Raw genomic sequence first — 17,610 nt, 5'->3', positions numbered from 1 at the left:
TAAATTCCCAACTGTAAATATATAAAAAATGTATTATTAGGTTAAATTGGCATCGCTAAGGACTTTATTTGGACAACTTTAAAGGTGATTTTCTCAATATTTAGACTTTTTGCACCCTCAGATTACATATAGTTGTATCTTAACAAACCATTCATCAATGGAAAGCTTATTTATTCAGCTTTAGTTATAAAAAAGATCCTTATGACTGGTTTTGTGGTCCAGGGTCACATCTCAGTTTAATCTCAGTCACTAATGTCCAGGTGACTTAATCAATTCACCCCACGTGAAAACAGTAAGGCATTTTGCACGACACAAAATAAAGCACTTTCCTGTTCATATTAGCACCAAAACACCGCAGTGTTGGTCTTTGCAACAAGCGTGATGTGAATTTGTGTATATTGTGTAGCCTGAGCATATGGGCTCAAAGGCTTTGCATTTCTCTCTTTGTGCTTCAACATCCGGGTTTTCCTGCTGCGAAATTCCCAATCCTACTACGGCGAGGCCACGGCTCATGAATATTAATTAGCCCGTGCCGACGTTGCTCGCCAACATTCCAGGAGCGTCCAGTCATGTGGTTTATTTAATATTCATGAGCCCCGCCTTCTCAGCAGGCTCAGCCAATGAGGTAGCTCTGCTGAGCGAGCGTCACGCTGCGTATTTAATATTCATGAGCTGAGCCTTCTACGTAGTAGAATCGGAAAATTGGTTTCCCTGCTGGCTGCGTTTCGCTCTCCGAAGCCATTTTGGACTCAGTTCAGTTCCGTGCATGTCAGAATCGGACCTTGTCCAGCCATTCTCACTCTGAACAGGAGAAGCTTCGCACACGCACTGGCTTTGAGTGAAAATCACTCATTATTCCCAGCTGCAAGGCGCTTTTGTTGGAATAGCCGCTTTTCCTGATGGATTTCTGCAAATGTTAAAGTTTGATTGGGTGGACATCAGGCCGACGGTCACTCGGGCTCGTGTGTGTGTGTGAGAGTGTGTGTTTGAGTGTGTGCATGTGTGTGTGTGTGTTTCCCCCGATCGTTTTAAATGTGTGCAAAGCAGAGGACACTGAAAAGGAGAAAACCCGGGGTGTTTTTGTGCCATTAGAGGAATATGTTCGCTTCCTGGCTGACTTTTGCACTTCTTCTGGGAACTTTTTGTGCAGGTAAGCGCTCATTTATTCCTTTGACAAGAGTTGGGTGAGATTTGCATCTTACTTTCTCTGATATACATGCATTTTGATAGGATGCATTGAACTTTTATTGATTAAACGCTCCCGTCGTTGTATATGTGATAGGAAACCTGTTTGAGTTCCATCAGCGTTTGATGAATAATAATATTGACAGCTAATATCTCAGTGTCACATTCATTCATAACTACACATACTACTCGCTGTCCTCAACAATAACACAAGGACAGCCAACTCAGTCCAAGGATTTGTACTTGTCACAGTTGCATGATCATATTGGTGTAAACGCTTTCTGCGGGCATGTTAAATATGGACAGTGTAGTGCACTTAAGTAATTTGTGGTAGTGTTTATTCCTCAATCCATCTCACTCTTCAGAAAGTCTTGTGTTTGCATTAAATGTGTGTTTGGCTGCTTATAGACTGTGGCTTTGTTGTGTTGGGTTTGGGGGGAGGGGGGGATCTATACAGCTCAATATCATGCTGGATAACATTTAACATCACAGTGCACTTTAATAAACATCCTCAGAGTAAATGTATATTTAAATACTGTCAGAGATACGGATACATTGATTGCATTTCAGGGACAGAATTCCCAGTGTTTTACCACCAGGAATGGCCTTGTTGTGTGTGTGTGTTTTATATATATATATATATATATATAAAATTCATTTTTATTTCAGTTTTAATTTTAGTTTAAGTTTAGTTTTATTTGTTTATTTCCAGTAAATAATTTTAGTGCTTCAACTGCAAATCCAACACAATCATTTTTATGTTTTATTCCATTTCAGTTTTATTTCAATTAATGTTGTAATGTTTCAGTTGACGATAATAACCTGCTCAGATGTGCTGGTGTCTCTGAGGAGTGTGTGTAGTTTCTGTTTTGTGAACGTAATGATCTTTGAGTTCCCTGTTGAATAGACCGGCATATCTTGTGTTGTGTTCATAACTAGCTTAACCAACAAACCTCCTTTGGTTTAGCAGGAGGACAACAAATAGGCTTTTTCTGGTGGTTGATTTTCCTCCAAAAGCAACTTTGGCATACGGTTCATAGAGCTGTTGTTCAAAATTTAGCTCGAAAGCAACTTGAAATGTCCCATGATGTGTGTTTTTGGTTCTGTAGAAGTTGGTCTGAATGTTTATTGTCTTTTACGAGGACTCACGTTGGTGTTTTGTAGCGGGTTTACCCCGTTTAATGGTCAGAAAATCTGATGCAGATTTACTTTATTTCAAAATCATATTCTGATTACTTTTGTGATTTTAATATATTGAATTATGACCTTACATCTCCATTAATGCAATATTTCAAAATCATGTTCTTATTACTTTTGTGATTTTAATATATTGAATTATGACCTTACTTCTCAATTAACCCGTTTAATCCCACCGGTCACAATTGTGACCGTAAATTTTCCTCGAATATTTTAGTGTTGTATTAAAAAGCAACTTCTATTATGAAGCAAATTTTCATTTATAATACCCATTTAAGATGTCTACATGAGTTTTGGGCAGGTTTAACATTGCTGCATAGTTTGGTCGTGTGACCACACACACTTATTTCTTGGTACTGCCATCTTAGCACAATGACAATGTGAAAGCACAGAAATGACAGGAAAATTTAATGAATTAATCAAAGTTAATTTTTGAATAGCTCATTCATTTTTTGCACACATCATCATGAAAGGGTCATCTATACATACATATTGAAATTATATGAATACATGGTTTATTCTGCTGTCAGGATGCAGATAAAAGAAGACGGTCACAATTGTGACCGGTAGTATAACACAGAATATGTCCCCTCTATGTCATTCTGTGTTATTCATATGAACTCTCTCACAGATTGAACTGAAAACTATCCATCCGTCCATCCATCCGTCCATCTGTCCATCCGTCCATCCATCCATCCATCCATCCATCCATCCATCCATCCATCCATCCATCCATCCATCCACCCATCCACCCATCCATCGTACTTCTGTCTGTCTATACCTTTGTCTAGCTATACTTCTTTCTGTCTGTCTGTCTGTCTATCTATCTATACTTCTGTCTGTCTAACTAACTATACTTCTGTCTGTCTGTCTAACTATACTTCTGTCTGTCTATCTATATGTCTGTCTGTCTATACTTCTGTCTATCTATCTATCCATCTATCTAAACTTCTGTCTGTCTGTCTATACTTCTCTCTGTCTGTCTATCTATACTTCTGTCTGTCTGTCTGCCTGTCTGTCTATCTATCTATACTTCTGTCTGTCTGTCTGTCTATCTATCTATACTTCTGTCTATCTGTCTATCAGTCTATACTTCTGTCTGTCTGTCTGTCTGTCTGTCTGTCTGTCTATCTATATCTATACCGTATAAACCTTATAAGATATACCTTGTAAACTTCCAAATTTCGGATTTACCAATTGGTGCTTCAATGTTCAAAGTTGCTCTTCCTAATATTTAGGAGTAATAACTACATGTAAGTGCGTATATCTTTTCAAGGTTTGTTGGTCACCTCTTCCCCTCTGTTTGGCCAGACACGTTATTCAGTGAAGATGAACGTGTTACCTAGATTTTTGTATTTATTTCAATGGGCTGCAATTTTCTTACCCCCAATTTTTTTTTTATTGTGTATCATGAACAATAGAAATAGTTTTGAAGTAAATCCTAATCATATCTCATTCTTATATGTTGGATATTTTATTGTTATTTTAAGTTTCAAACCGGTAAATAGGTCTAATAGAAGAATTTGTATGAATTCTGTCTATGCTGTTTCCCACCGGTCACTATTGTGACCGAGTATAAAACCTAATATTTCACTAACTTAACCAACATAAAATCAAAGAAGGCATACCATTTGTGTGTTAGGGAGGTCTAAGGAGTAAATTGCATGTACTTACATTGCAGGAAAAAATTTGGGATTAAACGGGTTAATGTAACAGAAATATACCGACTTGCATTGGTTTAAATGAGACCTAGATACGCCAGTGAATCTTCAATTAATTGCTTGTTTTATTCTTGATTTGTAAGGTGCTTTGAATAAAACCGTCTGCTAAATGAATATGCAACATATTTCCCCCCTAATTATTAATATAATGCTATATTCATTATTCTAATGCAAAATGTGTGGCTGGTATTTGGGCACTTTGAAGTTTTTCTCATCGGATTAATGGAATTGTTCATTTCTTGTCAGTGGAGAATAATAAATTGTTACAGTCGCTAAAAAAAGATGCTGTCATTTTATTAGTGCCTTTAACAAACGCCTTACTCTCTAGATATTGTTTTGGCCAATGCTCAGTTGGTTGACCCCTTTAATTTATTTGTAAAATGAAAAACACACCTGTGCACAGGATTTTTTATTATCCTATATTATACAGTAAAAATGACTTTTCAAATTTGTAAGTAAAACAGACTATTGCATACACATTTGAAGAGAGAATGCTATTTTAGTCCTGTTCAAATCTTGTATGTTTAGCTCACTGCGTGACGTCTTTGGGAAATGTATCAGTTTCAGAATGAATGGATTCAAAGAAAAAAAATGCATATGGTAATAAGAATTACCCTTTTTAACTTTGGGGAAATTGTTTGCATTGTGAAGCCATTTTCATAATTCAACAATCCTTTTAATTTTCTTAATGCAAAATATAATTTCTGATTTCATGGTGAAATGTGACCCTGGGGTGTCTTTCTGTCATTGTTCAATGCCTTTGCAATGCTCTGAGGGCTCGTAAAGCCTGATGTTTGGCTGTTGTGTGTGTGTGTGTTGTGTAATAGTCTTTGCGTGGAGCATTCCAAGATTCCCCTGGCTGAGCGGAGGGTGCCGTAAAAAGAAAAGCAGGGCGGTGTGGCTTTAAAACATCCTTCTGTTGGAGGAAACAAATGACTCTTGATGCTCCGTTACTGCTCATATCTGCTCGAGAGTGTGTGTTTGTGTTTGAACGGCCGGTTTACCTGTACATCCGTGTGTTTCTGGTTAAAGGTTCCCCTCGGACTCACTGTGAGATGTATTGTGTGTGTGTGTGTCGGGTTTGTTCAAAGGATTGACCACATGGTTGTATGGGGGGAGGGTGGAGAGGAATTCCTCTGTGGACTGAAATGGCCACCATATAGTCCATCAGCGCTCCAATCAGCAGAGCCGTAGCGCTGCCACAGGATCATCCAGGGGAGATACGGTGGTTTGCATGTTGCGTTATGGATGGAAGCTGTGGCGCATGGGTGGCTGAGAGAGAGAGAGAAAGAGAAAGAGAGAGAGAGAGAAAGAAAGAGAGAGAGAGTGTGAGAAATGGGGGATGGGTCGCCTGAAGCAAGAACTGGGATTTAAAGCAACAGTATGTGTTTTTTCTTGTGGTGTTTTCCAAGTCAATCAACACTACACTGGAGAAAAATGGTGCGTGAACTGCTTACACTCCGATATGAGTAAATATCGCAAACACTTACAAAGAAAAGGCAAGTTAAACATTTAACGTAACATTTCAGATAAGACGACTGAAATGGTGTTTTCTTGTTAACCATACTCTAAAAAATATAATTTTTTGTAAAATTTCACAAATATTTTTTCTCCATTAATCTTTGAAAAAACTTTTTTTTACAGTGTCATGTGATTAAACCTCCAACACTTAGGGCCCTGTTTTAACGGTCCGTGCTCGTGGTCTGAAGCTCTCGGCTCAGGGGCTCTTACGGCGTGTCCGAATCCACTTTTGCTAGTTTAACGACGAAAAAACGGTCTGTGCGTCTGGCACATGGTCCTAAAGGGTCGTCCCTCGTCTCTTAATGAGTCATGGGTGTGTTTTGGGCGTAACGTGCAATAAACCAATCAGAGTCTCATCTCCCTTTCCCTTTAAAAGCTTTTGTGACTTTACATTAATTAGTTTACCGTTTCTAATGATGTATTACTTTTATCCATATGACCAAATATGACGGCATATTTTAAGTTGTTACTGTTATCAGGAAAAAAATGTAAGTGATCGCGCCGGCTAATACTTTCTTTCAACACTCCTGCACTAACACTTGGAGAAAATAGATTTACATTTACATAGGGGTAGACATGCAAGGAAATTTAGCTGTAGGATTTACTTTTATTTACTTTTTTGCAAATAATCATTAAATCATTACAAATAATAATGTTGAATTTCTGTAAAGCTGCTTTGAAACTGCAAAAAAAGCATTATATAAATTAATTTGATGACTTGAATTACAAAGAAGTGGCAAGTAACACATTGAAATGTGGAAGAAGAAAGACTGAAGTGGTATTTCTTGTAAAATGTACCTGAATAATCTTTTGCTTTACAACTTTGAAAAGTGCATTAGTGTTTTGAAAACATGCGTGTTATCCTATAAAGATCCACGAGTCCATGGCTTTGATTGGTGTCTGGGGTTGGTGTGTGTATATATATATATATTAGGGCCGGGACTCGATTAAAAAAATTAATCTAATTAATTAGAGGCTTTGTAATTAATTAATCGAAATTAATCGCATTTTAGTTGCATATAAATATTTGACCTGAGAACAATGAGAAGTAATTTTTCACATGCATTTTTAGTATACCATTGAATAATGACTGAATACATAAGCTTAATCAACAAAATATAGTTTATTTATTTCAGTCCAGCAGACCAGCGCAATGTTTGCCATTAAGTGTAGCAAAAGCATATTTGTGATATTTGAGGCTCGATGTGCTGCGGTGATACGCTAATTCCTTGTTGTATAGCTTGCACACAACCATGCTCTTGTCGACGCTTCCATCCTTTCGTTTTTTAAAACAAAATTTCCCATCCACGGGGCCAGGCAAAGCGGTCTCATCAGCTTCTTCATTCATGTTCACATGGTTTGTTGTTGTCGTGACTCCGGAGCGCTAGTTGGTGTTCCAGTATAATCAGTCCGTCGAAACTCATTCATTGAAAAACGTTCCGCGGTGCAAAAATAAGTGTGGTTAAATCTTTTTTTTTTTGCGTAATTAATTAACGCGTTAAAGTCCCGGCCCTAGTTGTAATATATATATATATATATATATATATATATATATATATATAATATAATATATAGGTTGTAAAATGTTTGATAGGATTTAATCCCAAACCGTCTGAAATGAAGTGTTTATCCCTCCGGAATATTCTGTTTGAGTTGAGCTTCTTACGAATTAACATCCAAAAACGCGTTTGTCAAGATTTGCTTTGACGGCCACTCATCAAATTGTTATAGTGCCATAGAAAGCTTATATTTGCATGCACTGTGAAAAAGTGAATTACATGTGAATTAAAACCCATTTTGGCCAGAATAAATCCCCCCCAAGCAGGTCAATGCTTGCATGGCAGCATTAATACATTTGTGGGATTTACTGTTAAAAGATTATTAATTGTTCTCTTTCGCAAAGATAAGTAAGTAAGCGGCTACCAGAGTGATTTAATTAGAAAATTTGGTGAACAAGAAATCTCTACTTGCGTTAACTAGGGATGCATGATATTGGATTTTAGAATTCTTTTCAATGTTTATTTAAAATATATTTTAAGCCTTTATCGGCTACCGATAATGTGCATCCCTAGCCTTAACAAATGTATTGGCTTAATGAGGTATTTTACCTTTTAGTGAGCAAACAAATTCATACTGAATGCATCATGTTGCATAATTTTTACTGTGTAGAGTAAAATTGAATATTGCATTTAAACAGAAGACAGAAATCTAGGCATCTGTTAATTGGGAAATGTCATCAAATAGTGTCAATAACATCAAAAAGGCCAAATAATGGGCTTTCTCTGAGCCTGTTCCAGTCGGGATCGTGTCGATTAAAGAATCACAGTGGAAGTTAGTTGAACATTAAGTTTCATTGTAAATGTTTTATGATGCATGAAGGAACAGATCGTCCTGTTTTAGGACGTGTTTGAACCCGTAACATAGTTTGTGGTTATGTAAAGCAGCCGTATGCATGCTGAGAGCATCACATCGAGGCGAATACATAGTCCTTTATCCCAATCTGTGTTTAACTGAACCGCATTCAAATCATGCATTGAGTGGATTTCCATGAGCATGACTCTTACACAAATAGCCACATCTGCTAGACCCTTGACGATCTCTCTCTCGTCTTTTCCGCTTTTGCTGAGTCAGATCTTTGCATTAGAACGTGTAATGTTCTCCAAACACAGAGACGGTATGCTGGGATTTGCTCAAATCGTCCGTAATTAACTTTCGGCCTCTCAAATCTGTTGCACATACTCGTACCCCACGTTTCAAATCTGAGCTAATTTGATAAGTGAACATCGGAATGGTTGCATTCAGACACAATATCTTTGGCTGTCTAGATTATAACCCATAATGCACTACACAAAGTCATTTTGGGGCACGGAAGATCAATATGAGCAATAACAGACATTTATTTATAGGCATCATTCTCACCGTAGAAACTATTGGGCGGTTTTACAGGAGCTTGTACTTGAGTTTGGAAATTTTAAGGAATGATGGATCCTCCTGTAACCGGATTAAGCTATTTTAAAGATTGTTTTTGCCAGAGATTAAAATTTTTGTGTTGAGATATTCTCTCTGGGATTTCAAGTCTTTGGTATTTTATTGTTTAGTGCGATTTTGTGCGAAGTTTAATGCTAAGTGTTGCAAGTTTGGTTAAACCAGTTTTTAGCTGTAGTAATAGCGAAGCTTGACTTGGCAAACACCATTAACTACTGATATTAATTGTGCTAGACATTTATAGTTAATTAATATGTTTTTAGATATATTAGATATTCTTTTGAGCCAGCTTGCTACACTCTAAAAAACACTGGGTTAAAAACAACCCAGTTTGGGGTGTTTTTAAACCAAGGGTTAGGTAAATATAGGACAGAACATAAGTAAGGGATAATGTCCACCCAGCCGGTTGTTATCGCAGAATAAACCCCTCCAGAGTGATCAGGACCCCGAGGCGAAGCGGAGCGTCACTCTGAAGGGGTTTATTCTGCGATAACAACCGGCTGGGTGGACATTATCCCGCTTATTACACGCCTACTAGTCTCAAATAAATTAGACACTAAATATTGTCTTGAGATTAAATATTTTATTAGCTCTTACGCAAAGCTTCCGCGAAGAAAAACAGCTCCAGACTGCTTTAAGCCTTTATCTATCGCTGCTAAATGTTGAAAATGAATGCTGAAAGGGTTAGTTCAGCCAAAAATGAAACCAAGCCTATGATTTACTCACCCTCAGGTCATTATAGGTGTTTATGACATTCTTCTGTCAGACAAATACAATCAGAGTTATATTTAAAAAGTCCAGGCTAACGTTAATCCCAGCAGTAGTTGGAGCTGTTTCTGAAGTCCATAAAAAATGCAGCTGTCCGTCAAATAACGTGCTCCACACGACTCCGATGGGTTAATAGAGCCTTCTGGTTCCAATCGATGCGTTTGTGTCAGAAAAATATCTTTATTAAAACGTTATAAAGGAAACCTGTCTTGAAGTCTTCCATTGTAGCCACGGCTGTTTAAGCCACAAGATGGCGCCAGCGTTAAGCACAGAAGTAGAACCGGTCAAGATAACTCGTAGTACCCGGATGAGCGGTGTGTGTTATCTGGAAATAACATACCGCTGGAATGTGCGATTGACCAATCAGAATCAAGTATTTCACAGAGCCGTGCAATAAGTTAAACTAATTTTGATTAACACAAAATTTTCAATAGCTAGGTTAATTCAAAACTACCCAAACTCTGGGTTGTTACGTCTGACCCAGGATCTGTGTTACATAAAAACTACCCAAACTCTGGGTTGTTACATCTGACCCAGGATCTGAGTAACACAAAAACTACCCAAACACTGGGTTGTTACGTCTGACCCAGGATCTGAGTAACACAAAAACTACCCAAACTCTGGGTTGTTACATCTGACCCAGGATCTGAGTAACACAAAAACTACCCAAACACTGGGTTGTTACGTCTGACCCAGGATCTGTGTTACATAAAAACTACCCAAACTCTGGGTTGTTACATCTGACCCAGGATCTGAGTAACACAAAAACTACCCAAACACTGGGTTGTTACGTCTGACCCAGGATCTGAGTAACACAAAAACTACCCAAACACTGGGTTGTTACGTCTGACCCAGGATCTGTGTTACATAAAAACTACCCAAACTCTGGGTTGTTACATCTGACCCAGGATCTGAGTAACACAAAAACTACCCAAACACTGGGTTGTTACGTCTGACCCAGGATCTGTGTTACATAAAAACTACCCAAACTCTGGGTTGTTACGTCTGACCCAGGATCTGTGTTACATAAAAACTACCCAAACTCTGGGTTGTTACGTCTGACCCAGGATCTGTGTTACATAAAAACTACCCAAACTCTGGGTTGTTACATCTGACCCAGGATCTGTGTTACATAAAAACTACCCAAACACTCGGTTGTTACGTCTGACCCAGGATCTGAGTAACTCAAAAACTACCCAAACACTGGGTTGTTACGTCTGACCCAGGATCTGAGTAACTCAAAAACTACCCAAACACTGGGTTGTTACGTCTGACCCAGGATCTGAGTAACTCAAAAACTACCCAAACTCTGGGTTGTTACATCTGACCCAGGATCTGAGTGACACAAATCTACCCAAACACTGGGTTGTTACGTCTGACCCAGGATCTGAGTGACACAAAAACTACCCAAACACTGGGTTGTTACGTCTGACCCAGGATCTGAGTAACTCAAAAACTACCCAAACTCTGGGTTGTTACATCTGACCCAGGATCTGAGTAACTCAAAAACTACCCAAACTCTGGGTTGTTACATCTGACCCAGGATCTGTGTTACATAAAAACTACCCAAACACTGGGTTGTTACGTCTGACCCAGGATCAGAGTAACACAAAAACTACCCAAACACTGGGTTGTTACGTCTGACCCAGGATCTGGATTTTTTTAAAGTGTATAATTCAGGCCTCATTTGATATTTTCTATTGGGTGATAATGGTTATATATTTAAATGCAGGTGCATGGAGTTCATAAGACTGTGAGCTTTAAAGGCGATAAACCTTCATTTACGAGACGGAGACAGAGAGTGGGTGTTATTGAGTTCAGAATGAATTAAAACTGTAAGGGCTTTTGCAGTCACTGCGTGGTCTTTGTGAGGAATGCTCCTCTTCCTCGCTCTCTGAGGGACGTGTTCAGGGTCTCGCGTTTCACTCCGAGTCCACAGAGTGCCGTGTACGTTTCCAGAAACGCTCTGTAATTGCAAATGAAACGCTTGTTCGGCAAGTCTTGGATAATTTCCCAGGTTTGTTATTGCTGCACATCCAATTCTATTATTTTCTCAAACGAGGCAGCCATGTTTGAGGAGTGTAGAGAGCGAGTCCTGTGCTGTTTGTTTACCTTCACAGATAACTCTTATCTGGGCCGCGCCGCGCCGCATGGTCAGAAAACACTGATTTCTGCAGGCCTTATCTCTGGCACGGGACCGTCCTACATCGCATGATGTGGCGCTCGTGAAGGGTTCGGCTGAGCTTTGGGTTTATTCAGCTCAAATATTCCACATAATGATTGATATGCGAATGTTAACAGTGTGACAGACTGCCATGCTAATACACTTACAGTTCCTCACACACTGAGCTCAAACTGTTGAAACACTCAATCTGCATGTGGATGATATTTTTCAGTTATAATATATTGTGAATACATTAGAAATGTTCATTTATAAATATTCTTCTAAGGGTTTTAATACATGGGCATGCAAGTCCCCTGGCGACATGCGTGTACAACTTGCTTCAACAAATGTGCTGATTGTTTGTTCAGTTTTCAACTTGTTGCATGTGCGGCTGCCTTTATATTTTAAGTTCAGGCCTTGAAATGTAAAATTGTGACAACTTGGGAAAGTTTTCCTGATGCAAAATGTTATGTCATGATAGCTAATTGCAACTACGTTTGGCTGTAAAGAATGATTTGATCACTTTGAAGCATATATATTAGAGCCATACATGCTTTTTTGCATTTTCTGCATTGATTTTTAAAAGCTAAAACGCATGATTTAAAAATAATTAAGCCATGATTTGGGACACACTATTGCAAGTTAGACGTAGATGTTGTCATTTCATTGGACAATAGTTTGCCTGGACATCCCTGAGTTCATGATGATGTCATAACTATTTTGTTCTGTTTTCTTGGCATTTTCTTTTCTTTATTCCTTCAAAAACACAGATTCATCCAGCAATGAAACAAGAAAAATCTTTATAAATGAGTCATTGAATCATTCACTCAAGGGATTCGTTCAAAAACCTGATTCATCCAGTAATGAAACAAGAAACGTCTTTATGAGTGAGTCATTGAATCATTCACATAAGAGATTCGTTCAAAAACCTGATTCATCCAGTAATGAAATGAGTGAAGTCTTTGAGTGAGTCATTGAATCATTCACTCAAGGGATTCGTTCAAAAACCTGATTCATCCAGTAATAAAACGAGTGAAGTCTTTAGGCTTGTTCGTCTTCACCCAGCGATGCGCAGACCGATCGGCGGCTGACTTGAAGCAGTGCATGCCGGTTGGAAATTTTGTCCGACTTGAGGCAGCACCGACGGCATGTGACTGTGATGTATGTCAACAAAGTACCGCGAGAGCGATTCGAGAGCAGGCGGATTGGCTGGATTCACTGCATGACAGCGATCACTAGGGATTAGAGGATGGATACCCGACCCGAGCCCGACGGGTTCCGACGGTACCCGACGGGTCGGGCCGGGTTCGAACAGATATTTAGAAATGACGTTCGGGTTCGGGTTGGGCTCGGTCACGTCAGCGCGATAAGGCATTGAACCTTTTAAATTTGAAACTGCTTATTATGCAAGTAGCCAATGGGCCTGTTAAACTTGATGCAATGGTTTGTTTTTGTGATTAAAATAAATGTAAAATATTACCCTAACATCCGTCTTCCTGCACGCGGAAATTTGTTTATGTTGCCGTGACAACGCGCAACACGTGTGTGCATATTGCCCGCGGCATCCTCGTCATTCCAGTGAGCGCAGCTTCAGCGCTGCTGGCAGCAGGACAGCCTTGAAGCCATCCGCAGTCGATGCAATCCTTTTTCTGCATAAAACCTTGATTAGCCTAAACTTTGATGGATAGATTACGTAAATAGATCCCATGTAGCTGTCGTGCCTCGGCGATGTCATCGGGACACTGCCGCTGGGAGAAATCTGAAACATGGAGTGGACCACAGTGTGCTGCGGAGCTAACAGAGACTTCCACCATCAGCTCTGTTTCTGTTCACCATCAGCTCTGTTTCTGTTCACCATCAGCTCTGTTTCTGTTCACCATCAGCTCTGTTTCTGTTCACCATCAGCTCTGTTTTCTGTTCACCATCAGCTCTGTTTCTGTTCACCATCAGCTCTGTTTCTGTTCACCATCAGCTCTGTTTCTGTTCACCATCAGCTCTGTTTTCTGTTCTCCATCAGCTCTGTTTCTGTTCACCATCAGCTCTGTTTCTGTTCACCATCAGCTCTGTTTCTGTTCACCATCAGCTCTGTTTTCTGTTCTCCATCAGCTCTGTTTTCTGTTCACCATCAGCTCTGTTTCTGTTCACCATCAGCTCTGTTTTCTGTTCTCCATCAGCTCTGTTTTCTGTTCACCATCAGCTCTGTTTTCTGTTCTCCATCAGCTCTGTTTCTGTTCACCATCAGCTCTGTTTTCTGTTCACCATCAGCTCTGTTTTCTGTTCACCATCAGCTCTGTTTTCTGTTCACCATCAGCTCTGTTTCTGTTCACCATCAGCTCTGTTTCTGTTCACCATCAGCTCTGTTTTCTGTTCTCCATCAGCTCTGTTTCTGTTCACCATCAGCTCTGTTTCTGTTCACCATCAGCTCTGTTTCTGTTCACCATCAGCTCTGTTTTCTGTTCTCCATCAGCTCTGTTTTCTGTTCACCATCAGCTCTGTTTCTGTTCACCATCAGCTCTGTTTTCTGTTCTCCATCAGCTCTGTTTCTGTTCACCATCAGCTCTGTTTTCTGTTCACCATCAGCTCTGTTTCTGTTCACCATCAGCTCTGTTTTCTGTTCACCATCAGCTCTGTTTCTGTTCACCATCAGCTCTGTTTCTGTTCACCATCAGCTCTGTTTCTGTTCACCATCAGCTCTGTTTTCTGTTCACCATCAGCTCTGTTTCTGTTCACCATCAGCTCTGTTTCTGTTCACCATCAGCTCTGTTTCTGTTCACCATCAGCTCTGTTTCTGTTCACCATCAGCTCTGTTTCTGTTCTGTTTTCTGTGTTGGTTGATTGTTTGTAGTATTCTATATTTTTACTTGTTATTCATTTTTTGTTGTTATCCCCCCCCCCCCCCCTTGTTGCACTTTGAGATTCTTCGGAATGAAAAGTGCATTATAAATAAAATCTATTATTATTATTATTATTATGTTGCAGTTTAGGAACCATACAGTTTGAGAAAATATGTAAGATGACTTTCATTTCAATAAGCATTTCAATTGTGTTACGTTAATGTTTTGTTCTGTTAGCTTGGGCCATTTTTAGCAGACCTTTGCTCATTTAATTTCAGTTGGCTATTTGATTGGGCTCTGTGTAACGTTTGATGCCCCGTGCGCGCTGATGCGCTCGTCTGTAAACATTTCAGAATGCCTTCCTACAGTTGCTTAATAAAAGCGGGCTTTCCACACAAACAAACGTACGTGTCATTATATGAGGGGAAAAAATAGATTTTAACTGTTGGGCTCGGGTCGGGCTCGGACATAAATATTTTAATGCCTGTCGGGCTCGGGTCGGGTTCGGTTACTGCTCTGTCGGACGCGGGTGGGGCTCGGACAGAAAAATGCGGCCCGATCCGCACTCTAGTATCACGTGTGTTTCGTGTTTATTCTAAAACTTTGTTACGCTAATGCTCACAAATAATTAATTTATAACAGTAAAACCTCTTTTCATGTAGTCGCGATGTTATATTGTCATGTTTATTAGGGATGCACGATATTGGATTTTTGCCGATATCCGATATGCTGATATTTTTCAGCTCGTTTAGGCCGATGCCGATACCGATGCCGATATATGTTTATTTTTTCCCTTTGTTTGGAAACAACACCATTTTGAGCAAAAACTATTTTTTTTTCATTCTGGTTTCAGATTTCTGAGGTATCCTTACTAAAAGGATTCTTGTTGAAGATAAATAAATGTTAATGAAGTTCTTTTTATGATAAGAGTATATTAAAAGCTCTGAAAATAACAATAATAAAGTCAGTAATTTTTCGCCCCAGGTGCAGCTGTAACCTAAATATTGTATTTTTGGATTTAACGTTTGTGCACATGAAGTGGGGGTGGCATGACATCCATTGATGCTGTCTTTTAATTCTACAATTATTGTAGAGCTCCTTGGATTATTTTTCATCATCCATTTCGTAAAATTGTATTACAGATTAATACACTGTATATAAAAGTATTTAATTTACAAGTGTCATGCTTGTGATTTATGACATCATTACTGATTTGTTTATTCAGAACAAGAAGTAACTTCAATTTATTTGTGTAGTCTACTTTTCATTGTATTACTGTAACAACAGCGCCCCCACTACATGTATAAATATATAGCGGTCTAGCGGGAGGGCACTAGGACCTGGAGGAGCTTCTGCTGCTATGGAGGCTGCCGCACGCGCTAGAGAGTGGGGAGACGCGATTGGGCTTGTTTTGGGCTAGTTTTGTTGTGAAAACGTGGCAAATCTGCTGCTGACGGTCACGTCCTTCTGTACGTGCATTCAGAAATTCAAGGCAGCATTTAAAAACAGTCAATATAAATCACTGTACATGCAATGTATTTTCTTGTTTTCACTTGAAGAATGACCGCAGTGCTGACATGGTCTTATCGCTGTAGCACTCCTTGCACACGTGAGTTATTGCAGGCGCATATCAACACGTTATCATATCGGCAAGGCATATCGGCATAATGTTTTCATATCGACCGATGCCGATTTTTATATTTTAAGCGTTTATCGGCCGATTCCGATGTCGTGCCGATAATATCGTGCATCCCTAATGTTTATCAAACTAAAACTGATAAAAACCGTTGACAACACTTCATTGATAGTGTATGTTTATATGTTGAACTTGAATCTTGTCCAAATAGACGCTTTATTAAGCAGTACAATGAAAATGTAATTTGAAACATCTGTGCATTTAAGAAATATTGCATTTATTTAACTTCAGCTGTGACAAAGTTTGCAATCACCGTCGGAAGCAGAAAGTGTCCGACTTCACATCTCCGTTTGCAGCTCCTCCCCGCCTGCACTCGGCTACTCTCGCCAATCGCATGTCAAACACACCTTTTATGAATGAGTCATTGAATCATTCACTTGAGATTCGTTCAAAAATGCTGATTCATTCAGTAATGAAACGAGTGAAGTCTTTATGAGTGAGTCATTGAATCATTCACTCGAGATTCGTTCAAAAACCTGATTCATCCAGTAATGAAACGAGTGAAGTCTTTATGAATGAGTCATTGAATCATTCACTCAAGAGATTCGTTCAAAAACCTGATTCATCCAGTAATGAAACGAGTGAAGTCTTTATGAATGAGTCATTGAATCATTCACTCGAGATTCGTTCAAAAACCTGATTCATCCAGTAATGAAACAAAGTGAACTCTTTTCGCAAATTATTGAATCATTCACTCAACCTGATTTTAATTCAAATGTAAATATTTTTCAAATGGCCTACAGCCTTTATCATTTTGTCTGCACCTCGAGTTAATAATGTTATTTTGTTTGTCTATTCAGAATCGTGGGAGAATCGTGATCTCCATTTAAAAAAAAGCTTTCTTGGCGTGTTAGAAAAGGAACTGTTTTTCCGTGACATTCGTCGGTGACTGTCATGAAGGTTGTTGTGTCTTCATTTAACCCTGACATCGAGCTGATGTCTCAATCGCTGCGTCGTTGCGATGGATCTTGTCTTTCGCAGAAGTTTCTTTCTAAGAGAATAGCCTATAAAGGGAGGCCGGTCGCGCCGGGCTCCATTCAGCAGGCGATTGATGGCTCTTATGCTGATGTGTGTTTGTGTCTGTCTGTGTATGCGTGTCCCTTCCCCTGTGTTTGCTTCTTGCCTTTGGAAGGCATTTGTTGGGGGGCCGGGGCCCGTCTGCTTTTGTGTCGGTCTGTGCTCAGATATGTCCGACAGCAGAGGGCCGTTTGTTGAGATCTGGCCTCGTGCTGAGCTCACGCTGGACACACGGGGAACCACACACTCTGAGTTTGTAGGGACCTATAAAACCAGTTTTATTTTTTCCCAAATTCTGTTTTTTTTCAGTTTAAATTTTTGGGAATTCAGTTTTTTTTCACCCTTTACTGTTATTTGAGTCAAAAAGAGTGTGCTTTTAATGTTAATATAATAGAACATAAAACAAAAAATAGAAATGACCTTAAATTTATTGAGGTAACAAACGTCACATTTAATTTTTAGGACAAATACTGCATGATGCAACATAACACTGCACTTCAAGTACTTCAAATATTAATGCTT

At 39.2% G+C, this 17,610-nt stretch overlaps 1 protein-coding gene across 1 annotated transcript in view; it reads left to right on the top strand.

The window, feature by feature from the left end:
- The first annotated feature begins 708 nt into the window (after positions 1-708).
- Positions 709-17,610, top strand: part of acvr2ba (activin A receptor type 2Ba) — a 68,306-nt gene continuing 51,404 nt past the window's right edge. Inside the window, 1 exon segment of the mRNA XM_067434510.1 lies at positions 709-1,150. Coding sequence (XP_067290611.1) covers positions 1,099-1,150 — 52 coding nt within the window. The 5' untranslated portion in view covers positions 709-1,098.

The sequence above is a fragment of the Pseudorasbora parva genome, chromosome 24 (genome assembly GCF_024679245.1).
Source record: "Pseudorasbora parva isolate DD20220531a chromosome 24, ASM2467924v1, whole genome shotgun sequence".
Classification (NCBI taxonomy): domain Eukaryota; kingdom Metazoa; phylum Chordata; class Actinopteri; order Cypriniformes; family Gobionidae; genus Pseudorasbora; species Pseudorasbora parva.
This window is presented reverse-complemented; position numbering and strand designations above follow the sequence as displayed.